The 25161-nt window shown below is 38.1% G+C and overlaps 1 protein-coding gene across 2 annotated transcripts; it reads right to left on the bottom strand.

The window, feature by feature from the left end:
- Positions 1 to 1581: 1581 nt before the first annotated feature.
- LOC306763162 (synaptosomal-associated protein 25-B-like) lies at positions 1582 to 25161 on the bottom strand (the record flags this gene model as incomplete). Of its 2 annotated transcripts, none has more annotated exons than XM_079249892.1 (7): positions 1582 to 1650; positions 2470 to 2614; positions 4043 to 4162; positions 7812 to 7929; positions 13697 to 13745; positions 23160 to 23201; positions 25090 to 25161. In XM_079249892.1, the coding sequence occupies 7 exons, from the start codon at positions 25159 to 25161 to the stop codon at positions 1582 to 1584; spliced, it is 615 nt and encodes a 204-aa protein (XP_079106018.1). The 2 variants fall into 2 exon arrangements, with proteins under 2 accessions (XP_079106018.1, XP_079106017.1); XM_079249891.1 differs by lacking the exon at positions 7812 to 7929 and adding an exon at positions 7444 to 7561.

Raw genomic sequence — 25161 nt, 5'->3', positions numbered from 1 at the left:
ACACAAATTTTGTACAGTAAACTGGCTCACACCAGTTTCTTCACAGTCCCAGCACTGTTAGCTGGTAATGTCCCTGCTAGCTTAGCCTGTCAAACATGGCTGCAATCCCTGCACTTCCGATCAGCTGCGTGTTTGGAGAAATGTCAAACAGATCCTGCTGCTGCTGGTTTAACATGCTGATGTTTAGTCTTTCTCAGAGCATTTGACGTTGTCCTACGCCACAAAAACACACAGGAAGCTCAGTTTGGTCCTACAGTTTTGATGGTTTTATTGGCATTTCCCAAGGTACATCTTATTTTACAGTGATGGTCACAGTCTGGAAAGGTAAAGAGACATGAAACAGAGTGGCACTATTGCAGATAAATATGGGCTTCTTCTCTGTGTGGCCTACATATGTAGCATGCTGTTGCCATGTTAGGATATTTTTGCCTGAATAAATGAATTATTTAGTATTTTCTAGCAGCGGAAGGACATGCATAAAACACTTAATGCAGTATTACATATTCTGAGGGTTGAATGATGGGTCGTTGGGTAGGTGAAGAGGTCATCGACCCTGCTCTTGGTATGATCAACAGATTGGAGTTTATAACAACATTAGATGTTGTGTTAAATAACTAATAGTTGCCTCTGATAATGCCATTCAGACCATAAACAAATGGGACTTTCACATTTACATTGAGCCATATGATACAAATAAGAGGCTTTATAGATTACAATTCATCAATACAATCTTCTATCTTTGTTTTTGAATGATCAGATTTAGCTCCCTGAGGATACACTACACAATCTGGCATCAAATTGTCTCAAAACTGTTCCGTCGATCGGGTTGGTAAATCAGTGCCACGAAGTCCCAACCAAAAAGCTACACTTCCTCTCAAAATGGCCCAGATGCTAAACCAGATATCCACTATGTAACTAGTAAGATATGAGCAGCTTCACATCTACATGACATGACTTTGTATTTAAACACTGGCCCGTGTTCACTATTTTCATGGTTACTCAGTGTGGCCGCATCAGGTAGCATCATGACATCCTAACTGATGAACACACTGCGTGTCTGAAACAGACAACACCAGAATACTGATATAGATAAAAGAGCATCATGGAAATGAAGTGTACATATAGTTTATTTTACACAAAGACTTAAAAAAAAGAGGAAGAATGAAGTAAACGGGACAAGTGATCTAAATCACTGAAGCTATTAAAGGTGTTCTATGTACAGCGTGGAGAGAGTTTGGGTCAATGTTGTGGAACCAAACTATTATTTCTGAACAAAGTCCATAGGGCGACATCACAGAACAACACTAACAATAAGGATTGGAGTGGGGTGGAGTTTCAGTGATGGGTGGGGAAACGGGACAAGGGGAGGGGGGGGTGTAATGATATGTGCATGTGTGCAAACTTCTACCAGTATCACAATAAAAAGCATGAGTTTGCAGCGCCTGCTGTCGGCATCTGTGTTGGAGGCAGGGAAGGGTTCGGTTGGTGTTGTGATTTTTTCTTTATTTCTTTCTCTTTTTTTTTTTTTGGGGGGGGGGGTGACTGGGGTTAAACAGGGTTAAAAGCACTTTAAACTGCAGTTTAGCCACTGCCCAACATCTTTGTAGCACGCTGGTTGGCCTCATCAATCCTGGTCTTGTTGGAATCAGCCTGAAAGGAAAAATCACGGGCTGTTAGCGGGCTCAGATGACGAGTCAGGAGATGAGATAACAACAGCCTCAAAGAGCGACGATGAGTAACTTCAGTAAAAACACACATCCTGAATAAGAACGTTAAACAATCACATTTTAACCGTTTACTCCTTTAAGAGTTTCAAAAAAGGGGGAAAATCTGGGTAAAATCTGCACAGCTCCACCCGGTGTTATGCAGCCTGATGGTAAACCTGTAATCCATGCTAACATCTGCTGAATATGATATAGTTTTATGTTTTTATTAATTAGTTTCTAGTTGTGTGACCTCTTTCTTACTTCATCCCAATACTGAGAATGGGCAAAGACGTCGTATATCCTAAATCAGGGATCCCCAACCCTGGTCCTCGAGGACCGTTGTCCTGCAGGTTTTACAAGTGTTCCTGCGGGAAAACACCTGACTCACACTCAGACAAACTCTGCACAAGTCTGCTGAATACACATTGAATTGAATCAGGTGTGTTACAGCTGGGACACAACGGTCCTCGAGGACCTGGATTGGGAATTCCTGTCCTAAATAAATTCAAACAGCCTTATAATAAATGTGTTGAAATTCTCTGATGTCTTGTTTAAAACAATATGTCCTTATTGTCACATTGTGCTTCTATTAGTGCTTCTGTTATGTGCTTCCCTGCAAAAACCAAAGCTGAACTGTTTCTCGAGTCTCTAACAACCACATTGATAGTCATGTAAGCCTCTAAACTTCTTGCACTCCCTCAGACAAACTCAGATAGAAATAAACTCCATGGTTGTGGTGTGGATATTGCTCCCTGTACGGCACCTTATCCATGATCCTGTCGAGCTGGCGGTTCTGGGTATCGATCTCCTGACCCATATCCAAGGCCATGTGACGCAGATTTCCAATGATCCCGCCCACTTGCTCCAGGTTCTCGTCCATCTCATTCTCCCGGGCATCATTTGTTACCCTGGAACACATAAAACAAAGCAGTGCTTACTAGTCGAGTGTCTGACGTTTCTGTAGAGACAGAAAGCATGAAGTGACTCAAATGATTTCTTGAACATCAGAGAAACAATAAAAAAAATAAACCTTTGGATATTTAAAAAGAAATGGTTAAACCTTTATTTACAACTTCACAATTTCACTAAAGGAGTCCATTAGATTTTGTTTTTTCTTCTTTTTTCATTATGTAAGTTGATTGCAACCTTTTCCATCTCATTCTGTCAGGAAATATTTGTTTCGCGTCCTTAATGCCACCTTCCCGTAAGGCCAAGTGCACCCTGACTGGGAATGCCAAAGTAGCCACTAGGCAGACATTACGCAAACAGAGTCACTTAGTGACGTAAACCAGCAAAGGACGAACAGCCTGCAGGATCTATGGAACCTTTTGGGCAGTTCAGGAGGAGTTCACTTTGATGTTTACACAGAAATGCTATAAAATGCTCAAATCTAGAAACATCTCGTCTCGTCATGAACGATGGAACAAAACTTCACATCACTTTATAGCTGCTGTTGTTGAATTAGGAAGTCTCTGTCTTCAATTTGAACAGATTGTGTCGAGCCTCATTCATTATAAGGCCAAAATGATGAGAAGTATACCTCCTATATGTCCTTTACCCCGGTCAGTTCATTCACCGTTACAGTGTCCGTTTTCACCGTTACGCTGATGACATTCTACTATATCCACCAAATCTGTCAACTCTGACCCATACCATTCTTTCAAACGGTCTCTTGGATATTAAGCTCTGGATGCAAAATCATTTTCTCAACGTGAACTCTGAGATTCTTATCATTAATCAAGTCAACATTTCACCACATTAGGCTTAAATCAATAAAATAGACTCACAACTTAACAGTCAAAACCCTATTAACTCAGAAAGATTCTAGTAAAAATAAAGATAATTTCTCATTTAAATTAATTAAACTTCATTGTTTTGAAGCATTTTCATTTTTTTTCAATCATAAATTTTATTTGTTTATTCAAAGCCAAAATGGTTTCAAACTCCAAGCTTAAGTCAAATGTTTTAGACATCTGAGTTTAGATAATTCATCTAATGATTTTTTTTCATAAAGACTAAAGAAAACAATGAAAAAATATCTATCATAAACGCTGACTTGTCGCCATAACTGGACTGTCTTCAAAGTAAAGTTATGTAGAAGTTGATTTATTCTGCAGAAAAAAATCTCTGTTGCTTTAAACACAGAAAAGAAAAAACAAGGCACCTGACAGACTGCAATAATGAAATTATACTTAAAAAATCTAAATATACAATTAAATCTAATATATGTTGATGAAATATCACATACTTGAGACCTCATGCACACAGGAACAAGCATGTTAGCCAGCAACATGCCCACGCAAACAAAAGTCAGAGTAAATACTGCACATGCTCACCTGCGGATAAAACCCCCACTGATGGCCATCTGTTCACGTTCGTCCACCACTCGAGCCCCTGGCTGGCTGTTCACCACTCCATCCTGGTTCCCTCCCCAGGCCTGGCCCCCGCCCTTAATCCTACCACAAGCATATTTTAGTCAGGGCCACCAAAGCTGTTAAATTGTGATTGCTTGTGTGAATGTTAATGAAGGCAGTTAGACATGTACTGACTGGTTGGTGCGTGTGTGCATGTGTGTGTGTGTCTGTGTGTCTGATCAGTATGATCTGAGAATGTGAAGCGCACATGCATGTTTTCATGCAGTTTACGATCAAAACATATACATGAATATATGTTCAGAATGCAAATATGGCGCAGAGCTAATCATCCTACTAAAAGCAACACGACAGTCACGTATGACATAAATCCATACATGCATTTGCAGTCTGTTGGTAGATAATTGATCTAACACGCAGATCAATTGGACACAAAAAGAGTTGATGAGTTGATTAATTAAAAAAAAAAATTAAAACTCACAAACACGAACACAATAGGAAGAAAGGAGACACACAAACAGATAAAAACATGCAGCGTGGACATATGAACACGGTACACGGTGGGGACAGGATCAAACACGTTGTATCTATTAAAAGAAAGCTGAGCAGTTAGAGCCATCTGAATAAAAACCCAACAAAAACAAAACCATAAAAACAAAATAATGTGATCATTTTGAATGTGATCAGCCCTTCATTTCATCTGGATGGATAGATCTGCTGCATGATGCGCTGCATACTGTTAAATGAGCAAATGTACTCTTCGTATTTTAATACAGAGAGTATCTGACAGGTGAAGGTCTCAGCCGAGGACAACACACCCGATAAAGTTTAGTGCAGTTTTCAATTAATGGTAAATCTCGGAGTGTTGCCTCAGTGAGATAAGTTTCTCCCATCAGGTGCTCCGGTCTGGCTAGAACAAGTAAGAATTATTTGTCTCATGCTATTTGACCCAGAGCTGCCATATAAAGAGTCTAGATCAAATGCAGCACATGACATAACCACAGGATTACAAAACAAGTGGGTCATGAAAGGAAGGACCAAAGAGCTATAGAATATACAAGATCTGAACCAAAAACGGTGACTTCCAGAAGATATGGATCTTGTTTGGCCCAGATTTGCTGTTAAAATGTCTTTAAGAAAGTGGTCACATCTGTGGTGGCTTCGGTATCATCAGAAGCACTTTTTATTGTTAAAACCACCATAATAAAAGGAAAAAATGATCTATACTATACACTGATACTTTAGCTTATTACATAAGGAGGAAAGCACTGCATCCTTCACTCAAAGAAGTTAATCCATATCAGAATCAGACATTCTTTTTTAATCCCAGGATGGGAAATTTCTGAAAGAATACATTGTAAACCCGCTGCGAAATAACCAGTACAGGCCAATAATTTTTATTTTTCTCATTTGCTGGCTGGTCAGCCACTTGTGTTTTCTATAGCTCTGAGAAAAACCCAGTACATGTACTGTTCTCCCAGTAAAACATGCACAGACATGACTCAGTGGCCATAGTTTGGCTGTTGAGGGCAAAAGAAAGAAATCACAAACACTTTTTTGCAAAACTGATATTAGGAAGCTGTCTTAGTTGTCAAAGCTCGAGCACAGTTTTAAAGATTTAATATCAACATGCTAGCATCTTATGCTGAGCCGGAGGAGGCAGCAAGTTTGCCAGACTCAGCAAACTTTCATTACTTTAGAGGTCCAGTGGCTTGGATGAAGTGACATCTAGTGGCAAAAATGGCAAATTGCAGCAAACTGAACACTACCATCAAACTTCTGTGGTAATTAAAAAAGTTTACCAAAATTAGTTTTTTCCCTGGTTTGGTTCTCTGGTCACACAACATGGCAGACGGGTATTAATGAGCAACTATCTAAAAACTGCACGAGTGGTTGCAAGATGATGAAAATGCAAATCTGAGGTCAATACAAAATTACACAAATTCAAAATTCAAATTCCAAAATTAAACTTCTGCCATTTAAAAAACATACCAAATGTAAGAAATAAGAATTTTATATGTTTAAATAAAGCTTATATTTATAATGCTATATCCAGGAATATACAGAGCTGCATGTTCAGGATTTGTTTATGGTATTGTTTGCCTATCACATGTTCAAAATAAATTCATTCATCATCATCATCCTCTACTCTGCACAGAGCCAAATGAGTTTGTTATTCCTATGCCAAAGTGTTAAGCTAAGCTAACCATCAATTAGCTCCACTTGCACATCTACCATCTTCTCAACTGCCTGGACAATAAACTATAATGACAAAAATAATGCCACCTAGAAAACACTAAATTATAATCAAATGGTTTCTTTAGCTAATACTTTCTAGGTTACAAGTGCCAGATGGAGCATAGAATATAATTTAATTTGTTTTATATCAATGGTGGCAAGTTACATAATTACAAAGAAAAGGAGGGAAATCTTTGGTTGTAAAAATTTCAGGAACTAAATTTACTGTTCTGTTGCAACAAAAGCTGAAAGTACAGTGAGTGTACTTCAGCAAAACTGCAGATTGTAACAGAGCCATAACTCCAACCTCCTCTTTCCTTTCCAAAAGATACTACGATGAGAAGCATAAAGGCAAAAAGATAAAGGACTGCTCCAGAGGTAGTCACTCTGGACTACTATAAAACCATGTCTGACTGAAACAGGCATGAGTGTACAGATGAATATTTTCATGAGGTTTAGCATAGATAAAAAAAAAACAAAAAACTGAATATTTTGCCACCAGAGTCCTCTGAACATCACACACCAGAACTTTACTACAGGTCATCTAAAATCCAGATGTTTTTTAATGTTTTGTTGGGGCCCCATACAGTCGATACATAAATATAAAATGTGAATAAAAACATTCCTGTGACGTTTCCAAATCATGCAAGAAAAATTACATTCAACTGAGCAAGAAAGGACTCGATTTAGATGTTGGTTGGAAACAAAAGGGTGGGTGACAGGGCAGGCGGTTGGGTGCTAAAGGGTTGGTGTTTGCCGTGGCCAAGATCCTTGTTGATGCTTCTACCTGCTGGGAGAGAGTTTCTCATCCGTTGTGGAATGAAGGGCTTTTGAGGGCAACAGCCCCTGAAGCTGAGGAACAAATCCAGTACCAGAAGATCAGGAAGTCTGGTTCATGCATACTCACAACCTTTCACTTGGTCTCAGTGTTTAAACATGCAAACGCACTTGTGCATGCAGTGCTGGTGCCTGTTCAGAGAGTGAGTTGTTGTGGCTTCAGGCCTGACTGCTCACAACACAGATAGATAACCATGCTCTACACACCAGAAGCAGGCAGATGGATAAAGAGGCAGGTATGCAGGCAGGCACTGAAACACATGCAGTCGGGCGACACAGGCAGCACCTACTTGTTACAGGGACATGAACATAGACCACAGAACTGTCCTAGATTGTTCAAATTCTTTTCTGCATCCATCATGTCCTTATTGATTTGGTCCATCCCCTCCTCGATGCGCTCCAGTTGTTCTGATTAGCAACACATTGTCATTTATCCCAGCAAAAGAACGAAAGCACATGAAAAGAGAAGAGAGGAGGAAGAGATCGCAGTTGGAAGGGAGGAAAGGGGAGTAGAAGGGGAGACAAAGGAGAAGAGACAAAAAAGAAGACATTGACTGTGACAAGAGAGACATCAGACATCAGACATCACCATCACCACCACCATCACCATCACCAGCACTGGACAGGCAAGAGCTCGCGGCTCCTGGCCGGTACCTACTTTTTAATACATGGGCATATCAGACCACAGCATTGTCCTATATCTTTTAAATCTTTCTCGGCCTCCTTCAGGTCTGCGTTCACCTTGTTCATGCCCTCCTCCACACGATCAAGTTGCTCTGGTGACGACAAAGGCATGTGAGCAGTGAAATAAGGTTGACTGGTTTGTGCCGAGGGGTTGGCGCGCTACTCTATGTTGCAAAAGGGCTAAATTATTTGGGCTGGACGCTGAAGGCAAAGCAGGCAACAAGCTCAAACTTCAGTCTTCCTCCATGTTCACCTGTAGCTTTTTTTTTATATGTGACTTTGTTCTCTTGATTGCAGGAGTGAAACAGCCTTTTTTGTTCCTACCTTCTCTCCAAAGGACATATTTCTTTTCTCAGAAAGTATTTCATCTGAGTGGCAGCAGCACAGCGCTTCATCCAGAACTGCATCTGGACATAAAACATGTGATTCTGCGGCTTTAACTCTCGACGCTGCTGCGTGTCAGCGGGGGTCAGATGGACGCCTTAATGAGGCAAAGTCTAACAGCTGAAATGAGCCCGAATGAGAACCAAAATTAATCAAAAGATTGAGAAGCAGAAGAAGAGAAAGAACCAAAGAGTGAAAATGTAGTTTCTAAAAGCAGACATGAATGGAAAATAAAATCATTCTGGACTGAAAGGAATAAATAAAATGAAAGTACTTTAAACTTTCACAGGGCTTGAACAGTTGCCCTTCTTTGTGGAGTTTGCATGTTCTCCCTGTGTATGCGTGGGGTCTCTCCAGGTTCTCCGGCTTCCTCCCACCGTCCAAAGACATGCATGTTATGTTGATTGATTACTCTAAATTGTCCCTTGGAGTGAGTGTGAGTGGTTGTTTGTCTCTGTGTGGCCCTGCGATGGACTGGCGAGCTGTCCAGGGTGTACCCTGCTTTCGCCTTAAGACTGCTGGGATAGGCTCCAGCTTCCCCACGACCCTTAATGGGACTAAGTAGTTACGATAATGAAGGAATGGATGAATAAACTTTCTCAGTTCGTCTGAAGGTCATGACTGTACAACAAGTTCTAATTTAGGGTAAAGTCCTGTAGGTCTACTTGTTGTAGGACAGAATAGCTGTAGTCCTTCTGAAAGAATTGGGGTATTTGTGTGTTTTTTTTAAAGAAAACTAACAAGGATTTGATTAAACTGTTATTTCTTGAGCCCTGCGATGGACTGGCGAGCTGTCCAGGGTGTACCCTGCCTGTCGCCCAAAGCCAGCTGGGATAGGCTCCAGCTTCCCCGCGACCCTGAATTGGAATAAGTGGTTCAGAAAATGAATGAATGAATTAATGTTATTTCTTGAGTGTTTTGTAAATGCAAAGACTTTTGCACAGTACTTTTGTCACCCGGACTTTGAAGAGTTATATCTGATTTAACAATCTGCCTTCTTCCGTTCTGTGTGAGGACCATCGAATACAGGAGGTCAGAAAGAGTCAGATTCAGCTGGAACTGTAGGAAACAGTTATTAAAATAAAAAATTTTCATAAATATTTGATCCAAAAACAGGACAAAATGTTCACTTTGAGGTATCCTTCCTTAAGTATCCACTGAAACAGGCAATTTTGTTTTTGTTTTTTTTTAAATATTGGGTTTTTTTTTGTTTTTTTTTATTACTTGCCTAACATTATCTCAACACTACAGTAAAGGGAAAGTTAAAGAAACAGGAAAATATTTTAACTCATGATGTACTTCAAACCTTGGTATATACTCTCTTCTCTCTGTTGGCCAACAAACCATCTCAGTATGTAATTTTTGGATCTTTTCATTTTAGTTTCTCGCTTACATAGACTTTGTAGCCGGACTACTACCAGCACAAGAGGGCCTAAATGCCTGATAGTTGCACAGCTCCAGAAACTTTGCTTTCACTGTGTATATTAAGTACTAAGCAGAGAATAGCAGTGTTGACTGTCTTAATCTTCCACACAGTTCCTTTCAATCCCTCATGTCTCCTGTTATACATTAAATAACTGTGGAGGTGCTGGATTCTGCAAGACGTGCATGTTCGTTGAGGTAAGGAAAATGTAAATGATGTATGCATATATACACTAACAGTGTCACAGACAACAGATATAAAAGCTAAAGAGGCACTGATGACACAACTCACTAAGCTGACAATATTCTGCTGAATGTCTAAGTAATGCAGTGCAGGGAGTGGATAGGTTGCAGAGGTTAGCTGTCCACCTCCTAGGTATATTCATCGCAGCTTGATAAAATGAAGCAAGTTGTTCACTTGAGTCTGGGTTGTAATCCATCTCTTGTGAGTCCGTGTGTAATTTAGGTCAACATGCAGCCATCCAGCCAAGCAGCTAGAGAGAGGCCTCTACCACACGTAATACATCACTCCAAGAAATGACACATTTCCTCTTAGGTGTGACCTGTGTGTGTGTGTGTGTGTGTGTGTGTGTGTGTGTGTGTGTGTGTGTGTGTGTGTGTGTGTGTGTGTGTGTGTGTGTGTGTGTGTGCATATTTGTGTGTAAAGGGCAGAGGGATTAGTTGCTTCCCAGTTTACAGCTTAATATATCTGTATCAATTACCACAGGCTTGACAAGCTATTACATTATAATGTGTTTCTTTTTGCCTTTGTTATGGCTCAGAAGTAGGGCTTCTGGAAGCAAACGACATGGTAAATATGACTCCAACAGCCTTCTTCAAAACATGGAAGATGTGTGTATCAACTACAGTAACAAAAGACAAGAAAAGGTGAAGGTCAGGAAGGCGCTAAGCAAAAAAATGGGTAGATGACGGATGAAACCGGATGAAACGGAGAAAAGGCAGTGCAAGAGGGGGATGGGGGTCAGGTATAAAGGACATTAGCTTGGAGGCAGAGGTAATCTAAATCTGCGAATTGATTGGTGTCTTGTGATAGCGGTGGTGAGCTGTGCAGTTACTCCAGGAGGCGAGGAAGAGAAAAAGAAGGGAAATGGGCTATCTGTTCATTCGACAGGCCAATTAGGCTGCTGTGTCACACATGCACACAACTAAACACACACAAGCACACATGCTACACAGCATGACGATAAACTCCAGTCATTTTGTCTGGCGATAGACAGGAAAACTGTGTTATATTTGTTTCTACCACACTCGTGTGTATCTGGCACTTAAACTTAAACCGCTTTATCTTAAAACATCATTTATACAATGTAGTTGTTCATTTGGCAAAGTGGGCTGATGTCAGCCAGCTAATGTCCTTCTATTTAACCCTTTCATGCATGAATCAATAAAAAACAATGTAACATTTTTATAAAAAACATACAGTATTTTGGCTCTACAGACATATACAAAATACTTTTTGTTAGTGATATTTAGAATTTATCATGATTTATGATTTATTTTAATGTAGTCTATACAATATTTATAGAATAATATGTAATCATAATTATATTATGTAAATTGGTAACACTTTACAATAATGGCACAAATCATATACTTAAGTAATGTGTAATTTATGATGAACTAATGCATTCATTTATGAAGACTTTATCATGAATTCCTGTTGCTCATCATGAACTAATGATGATCTCAGTGTTCATTCATGTGATTACTTTACCCCTAATTGATCATCAATTGATGAACATTAGTTCACTGTTAATTGATCAATATGTCAAAGAAATTTGCTGGTTTAGAAACAAATATATCATTTAATTCCCCGCTACTTTGTAAAATGTATTTTTATTAAAAGCAGGACACACTCAAAGAAGTTCATTTAGGTGAACATGGATATGTAAAAGTGCTGGAGTGATTATCAGGGTTTTAAAATCACTGAGTTAATGCAGTACATTTAATAAAGATAAAACACAGATATGTATGTAAATGCTTTATATCAAATACATAGCTGCTTTAGAAACATCAAAACAACAAATAAATAAAAAACTTACAATCAACCTTTATTAATAGTCACCCAAAGCGCTTTTATATCCATGTTAACACAAAGGAACTTCCTTGAGTGTGTCTTGCATAAATATAAATAAAAATAAAAATAAAATCTGTAGCAGGGAATGAAATTATATGTTTCTATTTAAATGGCAAATATGTCATCTTATTGATAAATTAACAGTGAACTAATGTTCATTAATTGATGATGAATAAAGGATCAAGTAAGCACATGAATTAACATTCAGATCATCATTAGTTCATGATGAGCAACAGGAATTCATGATAAAGTCTTCATTAATAAAGGCATCAGTTCTTCATGAGTTACATTTTTTTTCTAAATATATTATTTGTACCATTATTGTAAAGTGTTACTTGTAAATGTTCTATAAAATTTAAGTGTATAATTTTCTTTTTCTATTTATTGCATGGGCAAACTTGCATAATTATGTTATGTTCAATGATATTCATTTATTCTCCAGTGAGTGGAAATGTATTGGATGACTCACTGACATCCACTGAAGTGGTTTATTTACAAAAATACCTTCCTCATTCAGGAATATCCAAGAAAAGAAACCTTGTAAATAGGTGTCCACTACAGGGCCACAATGCACGAAAGGGCTATTTAAGGAAATAAGTTTTGACCAGATGCTAATCTATAGCCAATAACTTACACATCATAACAACAATCTCCACAGTGTTCTTGGGTTACATTGCTTTATAAGCCTCTCAAATGCTTCATCCCATTCTATCCCATTTCTTGGTTTTATCCGTCTCCCAGATTGAAGTTTCCCTCTGCCCCTCGCAACACATTTACAGACAAAAGTGTATGAAATATACCTTTACTCACAAACATAATGTCTTTAACACCTGGGAATGCTAGTTGCTCAGTTTGGAGTGTAGATGATGGACTGCAAACAACCTTTGCTGTTGCTAGCCACATATATGTCTATCAGATAAAAGCTATGCTGTAACATTGGGCTTGGAGTGTACCCTTATTTTGTTATTTATTTCCACCTTTGAATGCATAAGGATGCAAGCAGGTGTATCATAAACTGGAAAATGACCTTTCAGCTTCAGAGGGGCAAATAAAAGATTAAATGCATCGAGCAAAACTTCTCACACAATAACTAATTTAACGTGATTTGAAAATTTGCTGTATCATAAATGATCAGTTAATGAGCTGTTAAGCAGCTAGTTCAGTGTCACCAGAGAGTAACAGTGTACAGTAAAAGCACATGGATTGTGGTAATCTATAAATCTCCACACACTCATTAGTTCAGCCATGTTTAAATTTAAAGACAGCTGTTTGCAGGGGGGTCACCATCTGTTGTAGCAAGACGCTTAGAATTATAAACATCTGAATAGCCCACATTTTAGTTTTTTTTGAGTTGTAATTGTTTATTCATTTTTTGTATTGTACAGGTTGGGACCCACTACATTTGAGGCTGAGATGACCTGATTTATAATCAGTGAAACGGTTAAAGCTCCAAAGATTATGGATTGTCCAGAATATGGACTTTTAAGATAGGCTTTCTAATAACGTGGATTATAACATTATTATTAAGCAGACATGCCGTTATAAATCTGAGAAGGTACAATTCTCGTCCTTTGACTTAAAAGCACTTAATATACACAATGATCAATGTGTATCCCTCAGTTTATGTTTTTTTCTCTGACAAATAAACAGTAGTTTAGAAGGAGGAGAAAGCAGAGATAAAGCTCCACAGCAACATCCAGTATAATCATGTTAGTCTGATTAGCACAGACTCTGGCTAATGTTTCTCTTAAAAACATGACAGAAGCTTCCATGGAAATGTATCTTTCTTCTGGTATAGTAACTTCAGAACCATAAAGGTCATAGTTCTTCCATCCTACATGATTATACTGGAAGTGCTGATGCTTTCTGCAGTGTAAAGCTGTAGCAAGAGAGACAGGAGCAGGGCAGCAGATTAAAGTTACAGACAGATCAGTGAGCTCTCCCTACTGACTTACCTCCCTGCTCATCCAACATGACCAGAGTCCTGATGCCGGCATCTTTACTCTAACAGACAGACAGAAGGAAAGGAGAAAAGAGGACAGGGATAAGAGCAGAGAGGAGAAAAAAAAAGGAATAAATGTGAAAGATGAGTGAAGGTCAACAGAGCAGAGCTATCAGGACAGAAGTGGGTCAAATTACAGTTTGATATCACATTTTTGAAACTGATCGTGTACAGCACAGCAGAAAACAGGCTGACTTTAAAGAGGTTTTCTGACTTTGCTTCTCTTCCAAAATATTTTGGACCGCTTTTACATTTAGAATAAAGTTGTTTTTTTTTATTATTCATTTGTATTTAAATACAACCATTTTAGCTGTTCTGACATGTTTCCAATTTTTGAGCTGAGCTGGCTGATCTGATGTAACTGAGTAATGAAAATATAACACCAGAGAGGGGGAAAAGGATGAAGAAAACACTTAGGAAAAAACAATAACAAAGGTTTAAGGTTTAGGACTTCATGACATAACTTACAATACAAACTTAATACCCTCATAATAAATCGACTGATGTGTGAAAATAAAAAGATAATACAACAGAAAATGTTACTTTTTTAACACTGTTGGTGTTGGAGATGTTACTTACTCAAACCTGATGGCTCCAATGGACACTTTTGTCTGTCAAATATACTGTATGTTATAGCACCTTTTTTATTAGCACGTGTTTGACCTTACACCCAACAAACTAAAAACCTGCTGTGAAATAAAACTTAAAAACCCACTTTCCTCTCAGAAAAAATAGGTTGAGCAGCCACAAAAGCATTTATTTGGCTTGTTCTTACTGATTTGCTGCAGTAAAGTAACATTCTCATTTGGTTCATGAAGCTGGCACGCGCTTTGACACATACGCCAAATGCACGCACAGGACGCTGAAGCGCTACATGGGCTTCATCTTGTAATGACACACTTCACTGAACATACAATAAACCACATTAACTACTGTGTGTGGAACTGAACAACAGCTTTCTTCTCTCTCAGAGTCCTACGCCGCTCCTGAAAGATATCTAAGTGTACAGGCCATTCAGTTCATGGATCACTTATTTTAGATCAAAGTGTGCGCTGACCTTCTTGGAGCTGTGATAGATATCTGTAGTTCAGACATGTATCTGATATTAGCATCAGTCAAATTGACAGGGAAAAAAAAAGGTCTGGCAGTTGTCGTGGATCTGCATCAGAGTGAAATGCAGTTGCTGTTGTGTGTTTAGAGATTTTCTTTCTGGATGACTGAAAATCTAATTAAAAAGAGAGCAGGTTTGTCATATGCAATGTGGGAAAGAGCGTCTTTCCAGACATTCAGCAGAGCAAATGTTTGCAGATAAATAAATCTAGAGGGAAAGCTGCTTGTTTACCCTAAAGGAATCATGGGAAATCAGAGACACATGGGGGTAGTTGTGGCTTCAAAACTACAGGACAGGATATCTGACATCGCCAGCTGGCATAGTGTGATGTTGCTGACATCACTTCTTCATATACGGCCAGTTAAACACACACAAACACACACACACACACTCACACACACACAAAGTCAGGTCTATTTCACATGTTGCCATGATCTAATGCTGATTCCTGTTTTTTTCTAAATTAATTTTCTTCACCGGGAAATGAACGAGAAAGGTGTTTTTCAAGAGATGAACAGATATGAATATTTCATGTTTTATTTCACACCCATGCACAGCAGCAGTGCTGACATAAAAAACATGTTTTCATATGATTTGAATTTTAATCGAGTATGATTGTCTTCACTTTCTTTCTGAATTTCTGCTTAGCTCTGAAACGTTTGTAGTAAAAGTGATTTAAAAGTGTTTCAAAGAGGCTCCGCGTAGCTCTGTATCAGAGCTTGGGGGTAAACACAATTGGTACTGATCCTCCAATGAGATCTTCACTCTGCTGTCGCATACAATCTATTTTAATTCAGTTACCAGTACACCAGTAAGACCAACACGTCCACCTTTATGCTCTGCTATAGGACAAGTAGAAGCTGAGGTGATACCTCGTACTTTACACAAATCTGCTGCAGCGATACTCGAGTCACATCACTGAAATCATACACCTGATCACATTAGCATGTTCTTCTGTTTTAGTTAGCTCTGTCTTTGTTTGTGTCTGGTTTATCATCAGTTTGCTGTTTCACCTGCACTGCAGTCACCATTCACTCACATCATTGTAAGCTTCCTCTTATTTCTACTCCTTGCAAAACTTAAAGACTTCCTTTAGTTTAACATTCCAGCTTTTAATGGAGATTTGTGCTTTTACTGTGTTGCCTGCTTCACAAGTTGTGTTGTACATTTTTTTTTAACTTCCCTCCATCTTGCATAAAACCTGTTTAGTTCCTGTATATAAACCGTGTGCACATCTGGAACGGTTATGTACACCAGCTTCCACGCCTTGCTGTCTGCAGCAAGGCGTGAAGCAGACACCACATTCCCATGCTTATGCTGATTCTGTGAGGTTCCTCTTATCTTCTGGAGCAAGATTCAGCTTTGGCCACAGGTGACAGAAAAGGCATGTTGTTGTCGTTTGAAAAGTAATTTTTAGGAGGAAAAAGACAGGGATACTAGCTTGTGCATGTACTGTCCGTTTGTGTTCAAGATAACTCTAAAACTTATGGATGGATTTTGATTAAAGTTTCAGGAGTTGTTGGAAATGTGAAAAGGAAGATCTGATTTAATTTTGGTGGTGAACCGGATCGCCGTTTGGATCCGGGAATATTTTAAAGGCATTGGTGAAGGTTTACGTTCTCCGAGTGCTTTTCTAGTTCGCAGCTTTTTCCACCAACGATTTTCTCTTTCTCGGCTGTTTAGCAGGAGGAGGCAAATAAACTGAGCCGGGTCGAGGAAATTCTTCCTGTATTTTCTCAGCCTTGTTTGCCTTCCGAGTTTCTTCTTCACTACTTTGTATTTTCAACACGCTATTTATATGCAGGGTGTGGCTATCAGGTATGCAGTGCTGGAGGGGGAGGAGGGGAGCCGGGAGAAGAAGGTTACGAAATATTAGAAATTAACAGCTTCAATTTGATTTGAACGTTTTGATTGATTCAGAGTTTTTACAGATTTACAGTAAACTGAGGGGTCTAACTATATTTCTTATTGTTCATGATTACAAAATGTATAGACTACTATCAGGATGACGAATCACTTCACCCAGAGTAAAAAAATGTCTCTGAGCAAGATTACCCACCCCAGCTTTAAGGCAAGCCTGGCTCTGTCTGTCCATCACACTTCAACTTCAATAACAAACCTGCTTTTGTAATCTGTAAGTAAAGCTCAGTAAGGACTCACCACATACATAGACTAAGTCGGGCAACCTGTTTCATCTATCTCCAGTCTTGATAAGTTTAACTCTTTAACTCTAAAATGAATAGAGTGGGCTAGCAGACTGGTTGCTTTATGTGGCATCATGCAGGGATGAGAGTGGTATCAGTCATCTCTCGAATGTGTTTCGTGATTGCTCTCCCCAGAAAATTGCATTTTCTCAACTATGTTCATCAAGTTTAACACAACAGTGATCCTGAGCCTGGGAAACAAGCACAGAGCAAGATTCAAGACATTTAGACGACTATGAAATCAGTCATATGAGAGAAACATTGAAGATTTTTGTTGGTTATTTTTCATACCTATTCTAGCTTCGGGAGAAAACAAAACAAAACAACAAACAGCACGACTGTCTGTCCCGAGACAGTGAAATGCTTTCAATCTCTCTCTGTATCGCTCTCTGCATCTTTCACACTCCCATCATCTAATTTCCTGTCTCTCTGGTGTTCATCTCCGCTTTAGTCTTTTTCATTATTTTCTATCTCATATTGTTTTTTTGTCACATTTCATCCTGAACCCTCCATCAGGCTTTCATTTCTGCTCCTTTCAGGCTCACTGTAAAGATAACGGGGTTCATTAAATATGTAATATTTCTGGATCTTTATTGGCAGAATATTTGTAAAAAAAGCAAGTGTCACATTGTTTTTAAGTTTAATCTTTTCCAATGAAATACTCCACTAAACCTCACCTCTCCACTGCTTAATCTGTATCGGTTGTTGGCCCCATTAGTTGTAAAATATTGGCATATCGGATATCAGCCGAATATCCAACATCCGTAGCAAAATTTTATTTCTGTTGTAGATTTGCTGCTTTGCTGTGGATCATTGTCCTGTTGCATGACTCCCTTTCAGTAGGGCTTTAATCGTCAGACAGATGAGCCTCACACAGTATGATTCGACGTAAAGAGAAGGTATCGGTCAACTCAATGATTGTAAGCTGTCCAGGTCCTTTTGCAGCAAAACCAGTCTAAATCATGAGCCTTCCACCACCATGCTGTGACTAATTGTTTTGCTGGTTGGAGTCATCTTGATGCCATGTCCACTCCTGGGAAGCTGGCAGCTATCTGAATACCTTCTACTTGTGGATAATCTCTATCACTGCAGACTGCTGTACTCCAAACTGGCCCAAAAAGGTTAGTTAATCATCTGTATTGAACTGGAATCGCCATGCTATTGTTTCAGTTCTTCTGCAAAGGTGGAGTTTTCAACACACTGTTCCTGATTTTGGCTTAGAAATTGTTAAATAAGTGATGATCACATGGTATGATAACCTCATTTTAAGACCTGATGGGATGAGGTTGATTTTTATTATGTCCTGATTAAAACAGTTGATACTGGTGTGCTTTATTTTTCACATGACCATATTTAAAATACTGAACAGGCATTACTGTTAACAATTTTAGTCTTGCAAACAAACTTGCCCTATATACAGTTGTGCTCACATGTATTCATACCCTTTCATTAAAGAAGGGGAAAAAAACAGCTGCCTGTAAAATAAGATGAAATTGACTAAAGTCATAATAAATAAATATTTTATGAAAATCACGACATTATTTTCTCATTCTGGTTTAATAGAAATATTTTTTTAATAAGCAAACATATCTTGAACAATCCTTTAATGTTTCTGCTCCAGTCAGGTGTTTTCTGTTCCTCTCAGTCAGACTTCTGCACCTGTTGACAGGTATTTTGTCCCACTGTTCAACAGAACAGAAATATATATATATATATATATATATATATATATATATATATATATATATATATATATATATATATATATATATATATATATATATATATATATATATATATATAATAAATACAATGAATCCAGTGACCTGTTAAAACCACAAAAAAAACAGGCTCATGTTTCCAGGAGAAAATGAGTCCCTGTGTGTTGTGGCTCAAATATATGGTGAAACAGAGAGATGCATTTATGTGCATTTATCTAAAAACTTTTGCATGTTGTAAACGGTCTAATAAAGCCCTTTAACATACGGATGCATTTCTGATAGCATGTAACTGATCATCTTTGACATTTTTAATATGTAACCAAAACAAAGGCATAATGACCATGGAACCAGGACACGCTGTGATCATGCAAATCCTCAAAATCAAAGTAATCTGCTTATATTTCCCCAAGTGTGACGTCACAAATTTCTCACTTCAGTTTTGCTCAGAAGTAATTAAATACCAAAATATTCTATCACTAAGTAGTCTTAGCATAATAAAAAGGTATCTGGAACTGTTTTCCATTTGCTTGGTAAATTTCATGAGCCTACAGCCTTGGTTGAACTAACTTAGTATAAAGACTGAAAACTGTCATGATATGACATTTTATGTGTTTATCTCAGTTTTGGTTTCCTGTTTTATTTTGTAGTTTTTCCCCCGTTCAGTTCCCTTGCCTTATTTCCTGTGTTGCCTTTGTTCCTATTAATAGTTTTCACCTGGTCTCGTTAGTTCATCCATTTCCCCTGTCTTGTTTTGTTCCTCAGTATTTATAGCCCTTGGTTTCAGTTCTGTTTGCTGGTTCATTGTGCTTGCCTCTGCATTCAGCATTCCTGGCTCTTTTCCAGCATTTGGTTCCTCACTTCCACCACAAACCCATGACCGGAAACATAGAGCAGCTAGCTTAGTTCAAAGGTGGCAAAATCCACTTTTGCAGGACCTCTTGGCGTAAAGCTCACAAATAAACATGTTAATCTCATCGTGACAGTGAGTCTGCCCGGCTGCTAGCACAAATTCTGTCAACAAATAAATAGTCTAACAACCACACACACACAGTCACAACATGGCTTGACATGAGAGTTTAGTTCAGACAAAAACAAGCAGGTGTATTTTCTTCTGTTTCCAGAGGCAACAGAAACCATTTTCAACTCCATAAATAATTCACTGACATTAGGACAGCATTCATTTTTACACTCAGTTAATTCAAGTTGATCTTTCAAAAGTACAATCTCACATAAAATATAAACCAGTAAGCAGTGAATAATTATGTAGAGTGTAGTTGAGTCTATGGAGGCAGTGATCTGCCATAGTTCATGCTTAAATGTTAATCTTGGGCCTTCGCACAAGTTGTCATTAACCTTTAGAGCCTGAGTAGCATGGATCAGTGCCTCATTGAGGACTCATGAAACCATTGCTTTCTATGGAAAAGACCATGCATATATATATATATATATGCATATTCTATCTGTTGGTTTCAAAGCCAATATCTGGCTCACCACCAATATTTGTTTTGACATATACCACACACAAGGGAATTGGCTCATTTAAAACATGCATTTTTGTACTGCATAATTTAAACGAGTAGATTATGGAAAGGTCAAAAGCATAATAGATTTATACTCTGTTATTTTTAGTAAGATGAACAAACTGCATAACCCTTGAAAACATTTCTATTGTTTCAGCCAATTTATAATGATTCACACACAGAGCCACGACTCAGTATGGTTAAGAACAGACAACTAAAAACATAGTTGCAACAACATGCAAATCATCTGGAAATCTTATATCAGACAAAATATATTGTTACAAAAATGACTAAACATGTTCAGGATTCTGAGGGTTAAATGGCTTCCCATAGTCTAAATGCATACATGTCACTTTAAGTCAAGAATAAAACAGATATAATTAGCTTATTACAATTAGGGATGCACGGATACCGATACCAATACCGATACCGGTATCTGTATTGGCTCAACACCAATATTAATACCGTGTGTACGCGTACTTGGTATAAATAAAAGTGTACCGATACCACAACCAATACCACACTAGTCAAGTCAGCACAGATGTGTTTGATGATGTACTTCGGACATGTTTTAAAAGAAAAAAATGCCTTGAATGTTAAAATGTGACATTTTTTGTTACACTAAAAGCTCTTGCTTTGTCTTTGTTTCAAAACCACACAAAACCACACATTTATAGTTGTATTTAGGTAAAATGAGCCAAATCAAAATAAAACGTGTTGAAATTGTTAGATCTGTAATGTTATTATATTTGTATTGGTGAGGTAACTTTAGAAAGGATGTGTCATTTATTACAACCTAATGCAATCCTACACAGTTATAACAGCAATAATAACCATAGTTACAATAATGTTCACATAAACAGATTTGGTATCGGCAAATATCGGCAGATATTCAAATTTCAAATATCGGTATCAGATTGGAGCACCCAAAAAGTGGATTGGTGCGTCCCTATTTACAATATTCTACCTCATTGTTTTTCTTCCACAGCCTTGCTTTAATCCTTTAACTACCTTCCATACCATTTGGTAGCCCAAAATATTTATTGATTATATTTCATCTTATCAAAGATATCATGAAAATGGACCTGTCTGAGCCATTTAGTTTGTTTATGTAATGCCAAATGTAATTGTTTTTTTGTTTTTTGTTTCTTTTTTTACAGTTTTATAGTTATTCTGCGTACTGTTTGGAACAGGATCAGACCAGGATGAACAAATGTGGTTTCACTGCTCTGACTTCCTGCCAACTTATTGAGTTAGTGTAAGCTGTACTACAAGCCCTCTGAGTAGCGGCCATGCTTTACTAGTACTTGGCTGCAGATTTCTAGAAGCGGGAAAACTGTCAGAAACAAAATCTCTTTCATCACCAAACAATGTCAACAACCTTAAAATAAGGACTTGGTTTTCTGTATCGCTAAATCTCACTACATCGCTTAAAATGTCCTAAACAGCAGAACTGTGCAGCCGCCTCAAATTTTGCAGTTACTATAACAACACACATGACTACGTAATACCAACAACTTGGCAGTACTTAATCCTAACTCTTCATAAGATTTAAGTTCAAGAGTATCACTTGGCATTTAGCCATCTGATTAGATCTGCATTTTTCCCAGCTGGCACAATGAAACCTCTGAATGATGGGATGAAGTTAAGCAATTTAGAGAAAATTGTTTGATAGATATAAACATGTTTTCCACTCAGAAGCTTTATTTTCATCACTTAAAAAGACTGAATATAACCAAATCTACACCAATGTGCACATGTAGCTTCTTTTATTCATCACTGCTGACTGGTGTCATGTAAAAAACCATGTAATGGCTGCCAGCAATATGTCTGAATAATCCAAAATCACCCTACACTGACCTCAGACAGCTGGGATGTGCATGAAATATCCCAAAGTTCCTCAATCAAAAGAGTTAAAAGAACCGTTTTAAGTTACACAACCAAGACAATAGTTCTGCAACCAGCGGCGTGGTCTCCACAGAAACCTAACCTCAGCATCAGAGAGATTGACTGGGATGACATGAGACTGAATATCCTCTCTGTTTATGTTTAAAGTGTGTTAACTGTGGTGTGTACTAACTACATATTTTACAAAGGCTCTTTAGTTTGCACCACTTTCTCACAAGTGTCTTCAATCAGCAGTATTCATTATTTCTCAGAAATTAAGCAATCCTCCTATACCAAGTTGTTAAACTTGGGTACTTGTCTGTGAGATATTATGTGCAAAACAAGTCAGCTGTTCCGTTATTTATTTGTACTTTCTTTGTTTGTTTTTTTTTATTCCTCTAAATAAATCTACGGTCTCAGAAAGGTGAATCCAGACAGACTGACTCTGACTGTCTGGATGTCTTGTGAGGAAGCAATTAAAAAAAGCAACTAGTGCAAAGAGCTAGAATAATAGGACTAGCAAAACCAGGGGCAAGTGGGCAGAAATTTGGTTTTGCCAGATTCACAAATTCGTTGATTCTCCTTTTTTTAATAAACAAAACTTGTTGAGTAATAAGCAAGTCTTTTTAAGGGAGTTTGTTTGTTATGTTTTTTCTGGCAAAAACTTTGAAATGTACAATTTTGGAGAACACAACTAGAGAGAACTAGTAAACTTCTGGACTAGGACCTTTAGACAAGTGAAAGTGTTGTAATCTGCACGGGTCTTTAAATGCCATCTTTTTTTAAAAACAAATCAAAGCTAACATCTTCTTCACAATTATATATACATATATATATATATATATATATATATATATATATATATATATATATATAGTGAGAGAGAGAGAGAGAGAGAGAGAGAGAGAGAGAGATTGTGCTTTCTGCTCCATGACTTTCACCAAGATGTATGTCATTGAATCACTGGACTCACCTCCTCAACCAGAGCCAGCATACGCCGAGTGCTCTCCAGAGACTGCAGGGAGAGAGAGCAAATTATGAGCTGAGAGTCCACACGACACCAGATATAGACATACAGTGCATCATCTGGAACAACTATCACAAGGACATCTCAGTGTAGTCCCAAGCTGAGCCAATTTAAAAGAAAAAAAAGATTGATAGGCAGAGTGAAATAGATAAGCATTAATACACTACGTTTAAATTCTGCAGAAAGACAAATGAAACTCCCATGTAATAAACCCTTATTAGGCCTTTTTGCCCATTTATATGACCAGTTATCTGATTTTGACCTTATTTCTGCAGAAGAATGGAAATTATCCATTTGTTAAACCCAATTTTACCACAGATCATCCTGTTTTTGCTTTTCCTTTTGGAAATCTTTCATCTCTGAATTCCCCTCTACCTCCCAATGTCTTACACTCCATCCATCCATCCATCCATCCATGCATTCATCTATCCGTCCATCCATCCATCTGTCCGTCCGTCCATCTATCCATCCATCCATCCATCCATCCGTCCATCCATCCATCCATCCATCCGTCCATCCATCCATCCATCCATCTATCTATCTGTCCATCCATCCATCCATCCATCCATCTATCCATCCATCCATGCATGTCTTTTGGCTCTGCATTATCCCTCCATGAATGTTTAATAAAGCCATTTGAGCTGCTCTATTATTCTACTGCACCGAATTATCTCCTCTTCCTGAGCTCTCAACTCATCAAAAAGGGCAAAGTTCCTCCTTATTAAAGAAAAAAATTTATCTTCATGAAAAGACTTAGAAAACGTGCGGAAATAAAGTCACATTACAGTAGCTGTCTCTGTCAGTCTGGAGGTGTTCCTTTAGTGTCTTTATAAAATAATGAATTATACCTCCAAATCCAATTAAGCTGGGCCATTGTGTAAAAAGTAAATAATAACAGAATAAAATCATTTGTAAATGTATTGCTGTCAATTGAATACACTACAATATATTTAATATTAAAACTGATCAAAAGATGCCTGAGACATGCTCAAAAACAGCAGACACAGAATCATGTTTACCAAACATGACCTTTCATTCTTACAACTCTCATTAAGCATTTGGGAACTGAGGACATTAATTGTTCAAACTTTGAAGGTGGATTTCTTGCTTGATGTACAACCTCAATCACTCAACAGTGCAGAGTTTCATGCTTCATATTGCCCCACACATTTTCAATGCAAAACAGCCCTGTAGACTTGTTAGACTACCGCAGTCTTTTCCACTGTGTCAGTCTGTTTCAGATGAGCTCAGGCCTTCAGAAGCCGATGGCATTCCTGGGAATTGTTGATATGGCTTTCATTTTGCACAGTAGAGTTGTAACTTGTAGATGTAGCAACTAACTGTCTTAACATACACTGTTTTTCTGAAGAGTTGCTAACCTTGGTTAAAAAAAACTTTACACAATGATGGGAGGGGGTGGGGATCCAGGGACTGAAGAAAAAGGGCTTTTAAAGTTGGCTTTCAGCCTTGAAGCTCATGTGAATCATTTCTCCAGGTTTTCTAAACGTTTTGACGATATTATGGAAGCTAAATGGAGAAATCCCTGAATTTCTTGCAACTGTACATTGAGAAATGTTGTTCTTATGCTGCTGGACTATTTGCTCATGTTATTCACAAAGTGGTGAACTTCATCCCAGCTGGTGAACAACTGAGCCTTTCAGAAATTCTTCTTTTATGCCCAATCATGACACTCACCTGTTTCCAATGAACCTGTTCACCTGTGAAATTTTAAACCAGGTGTTTTTGGAGCATCCCTCCACATTCCTAGTCTTTAGTTGCCCATGTCTCAGCTTTTTTTTTGGAAAATAATGCAGGCATTAAATACAAAATGACTGTATTTAAATACATGTTTTAGTTGAATTATTTGTGTCTGTACCTCATCAGCGATCTGGTCTGCACGTGTCTGCAGGTCGGCCAGCTCATTGCGCATGTCCGCTTCGTCTGCCAT

This window comes from Telmatherina bonti, assembly GCF_933228915.1.
Source record: "Telmatherina bonti genome assembly, chromosome: 1".
Classification (NCBI taxonomy): Eukaryota; Metazoa; Chordata; class Actinopteri; order Atheriniformes; family Telmatherinidae; genus Telmatherina; species Telmatherina bonti.
The sequence above is the reverse complement of the archived record's forward strand: the minus strand, read 5'-3'. Positions and strand labels throughout refer to the sequence as shown.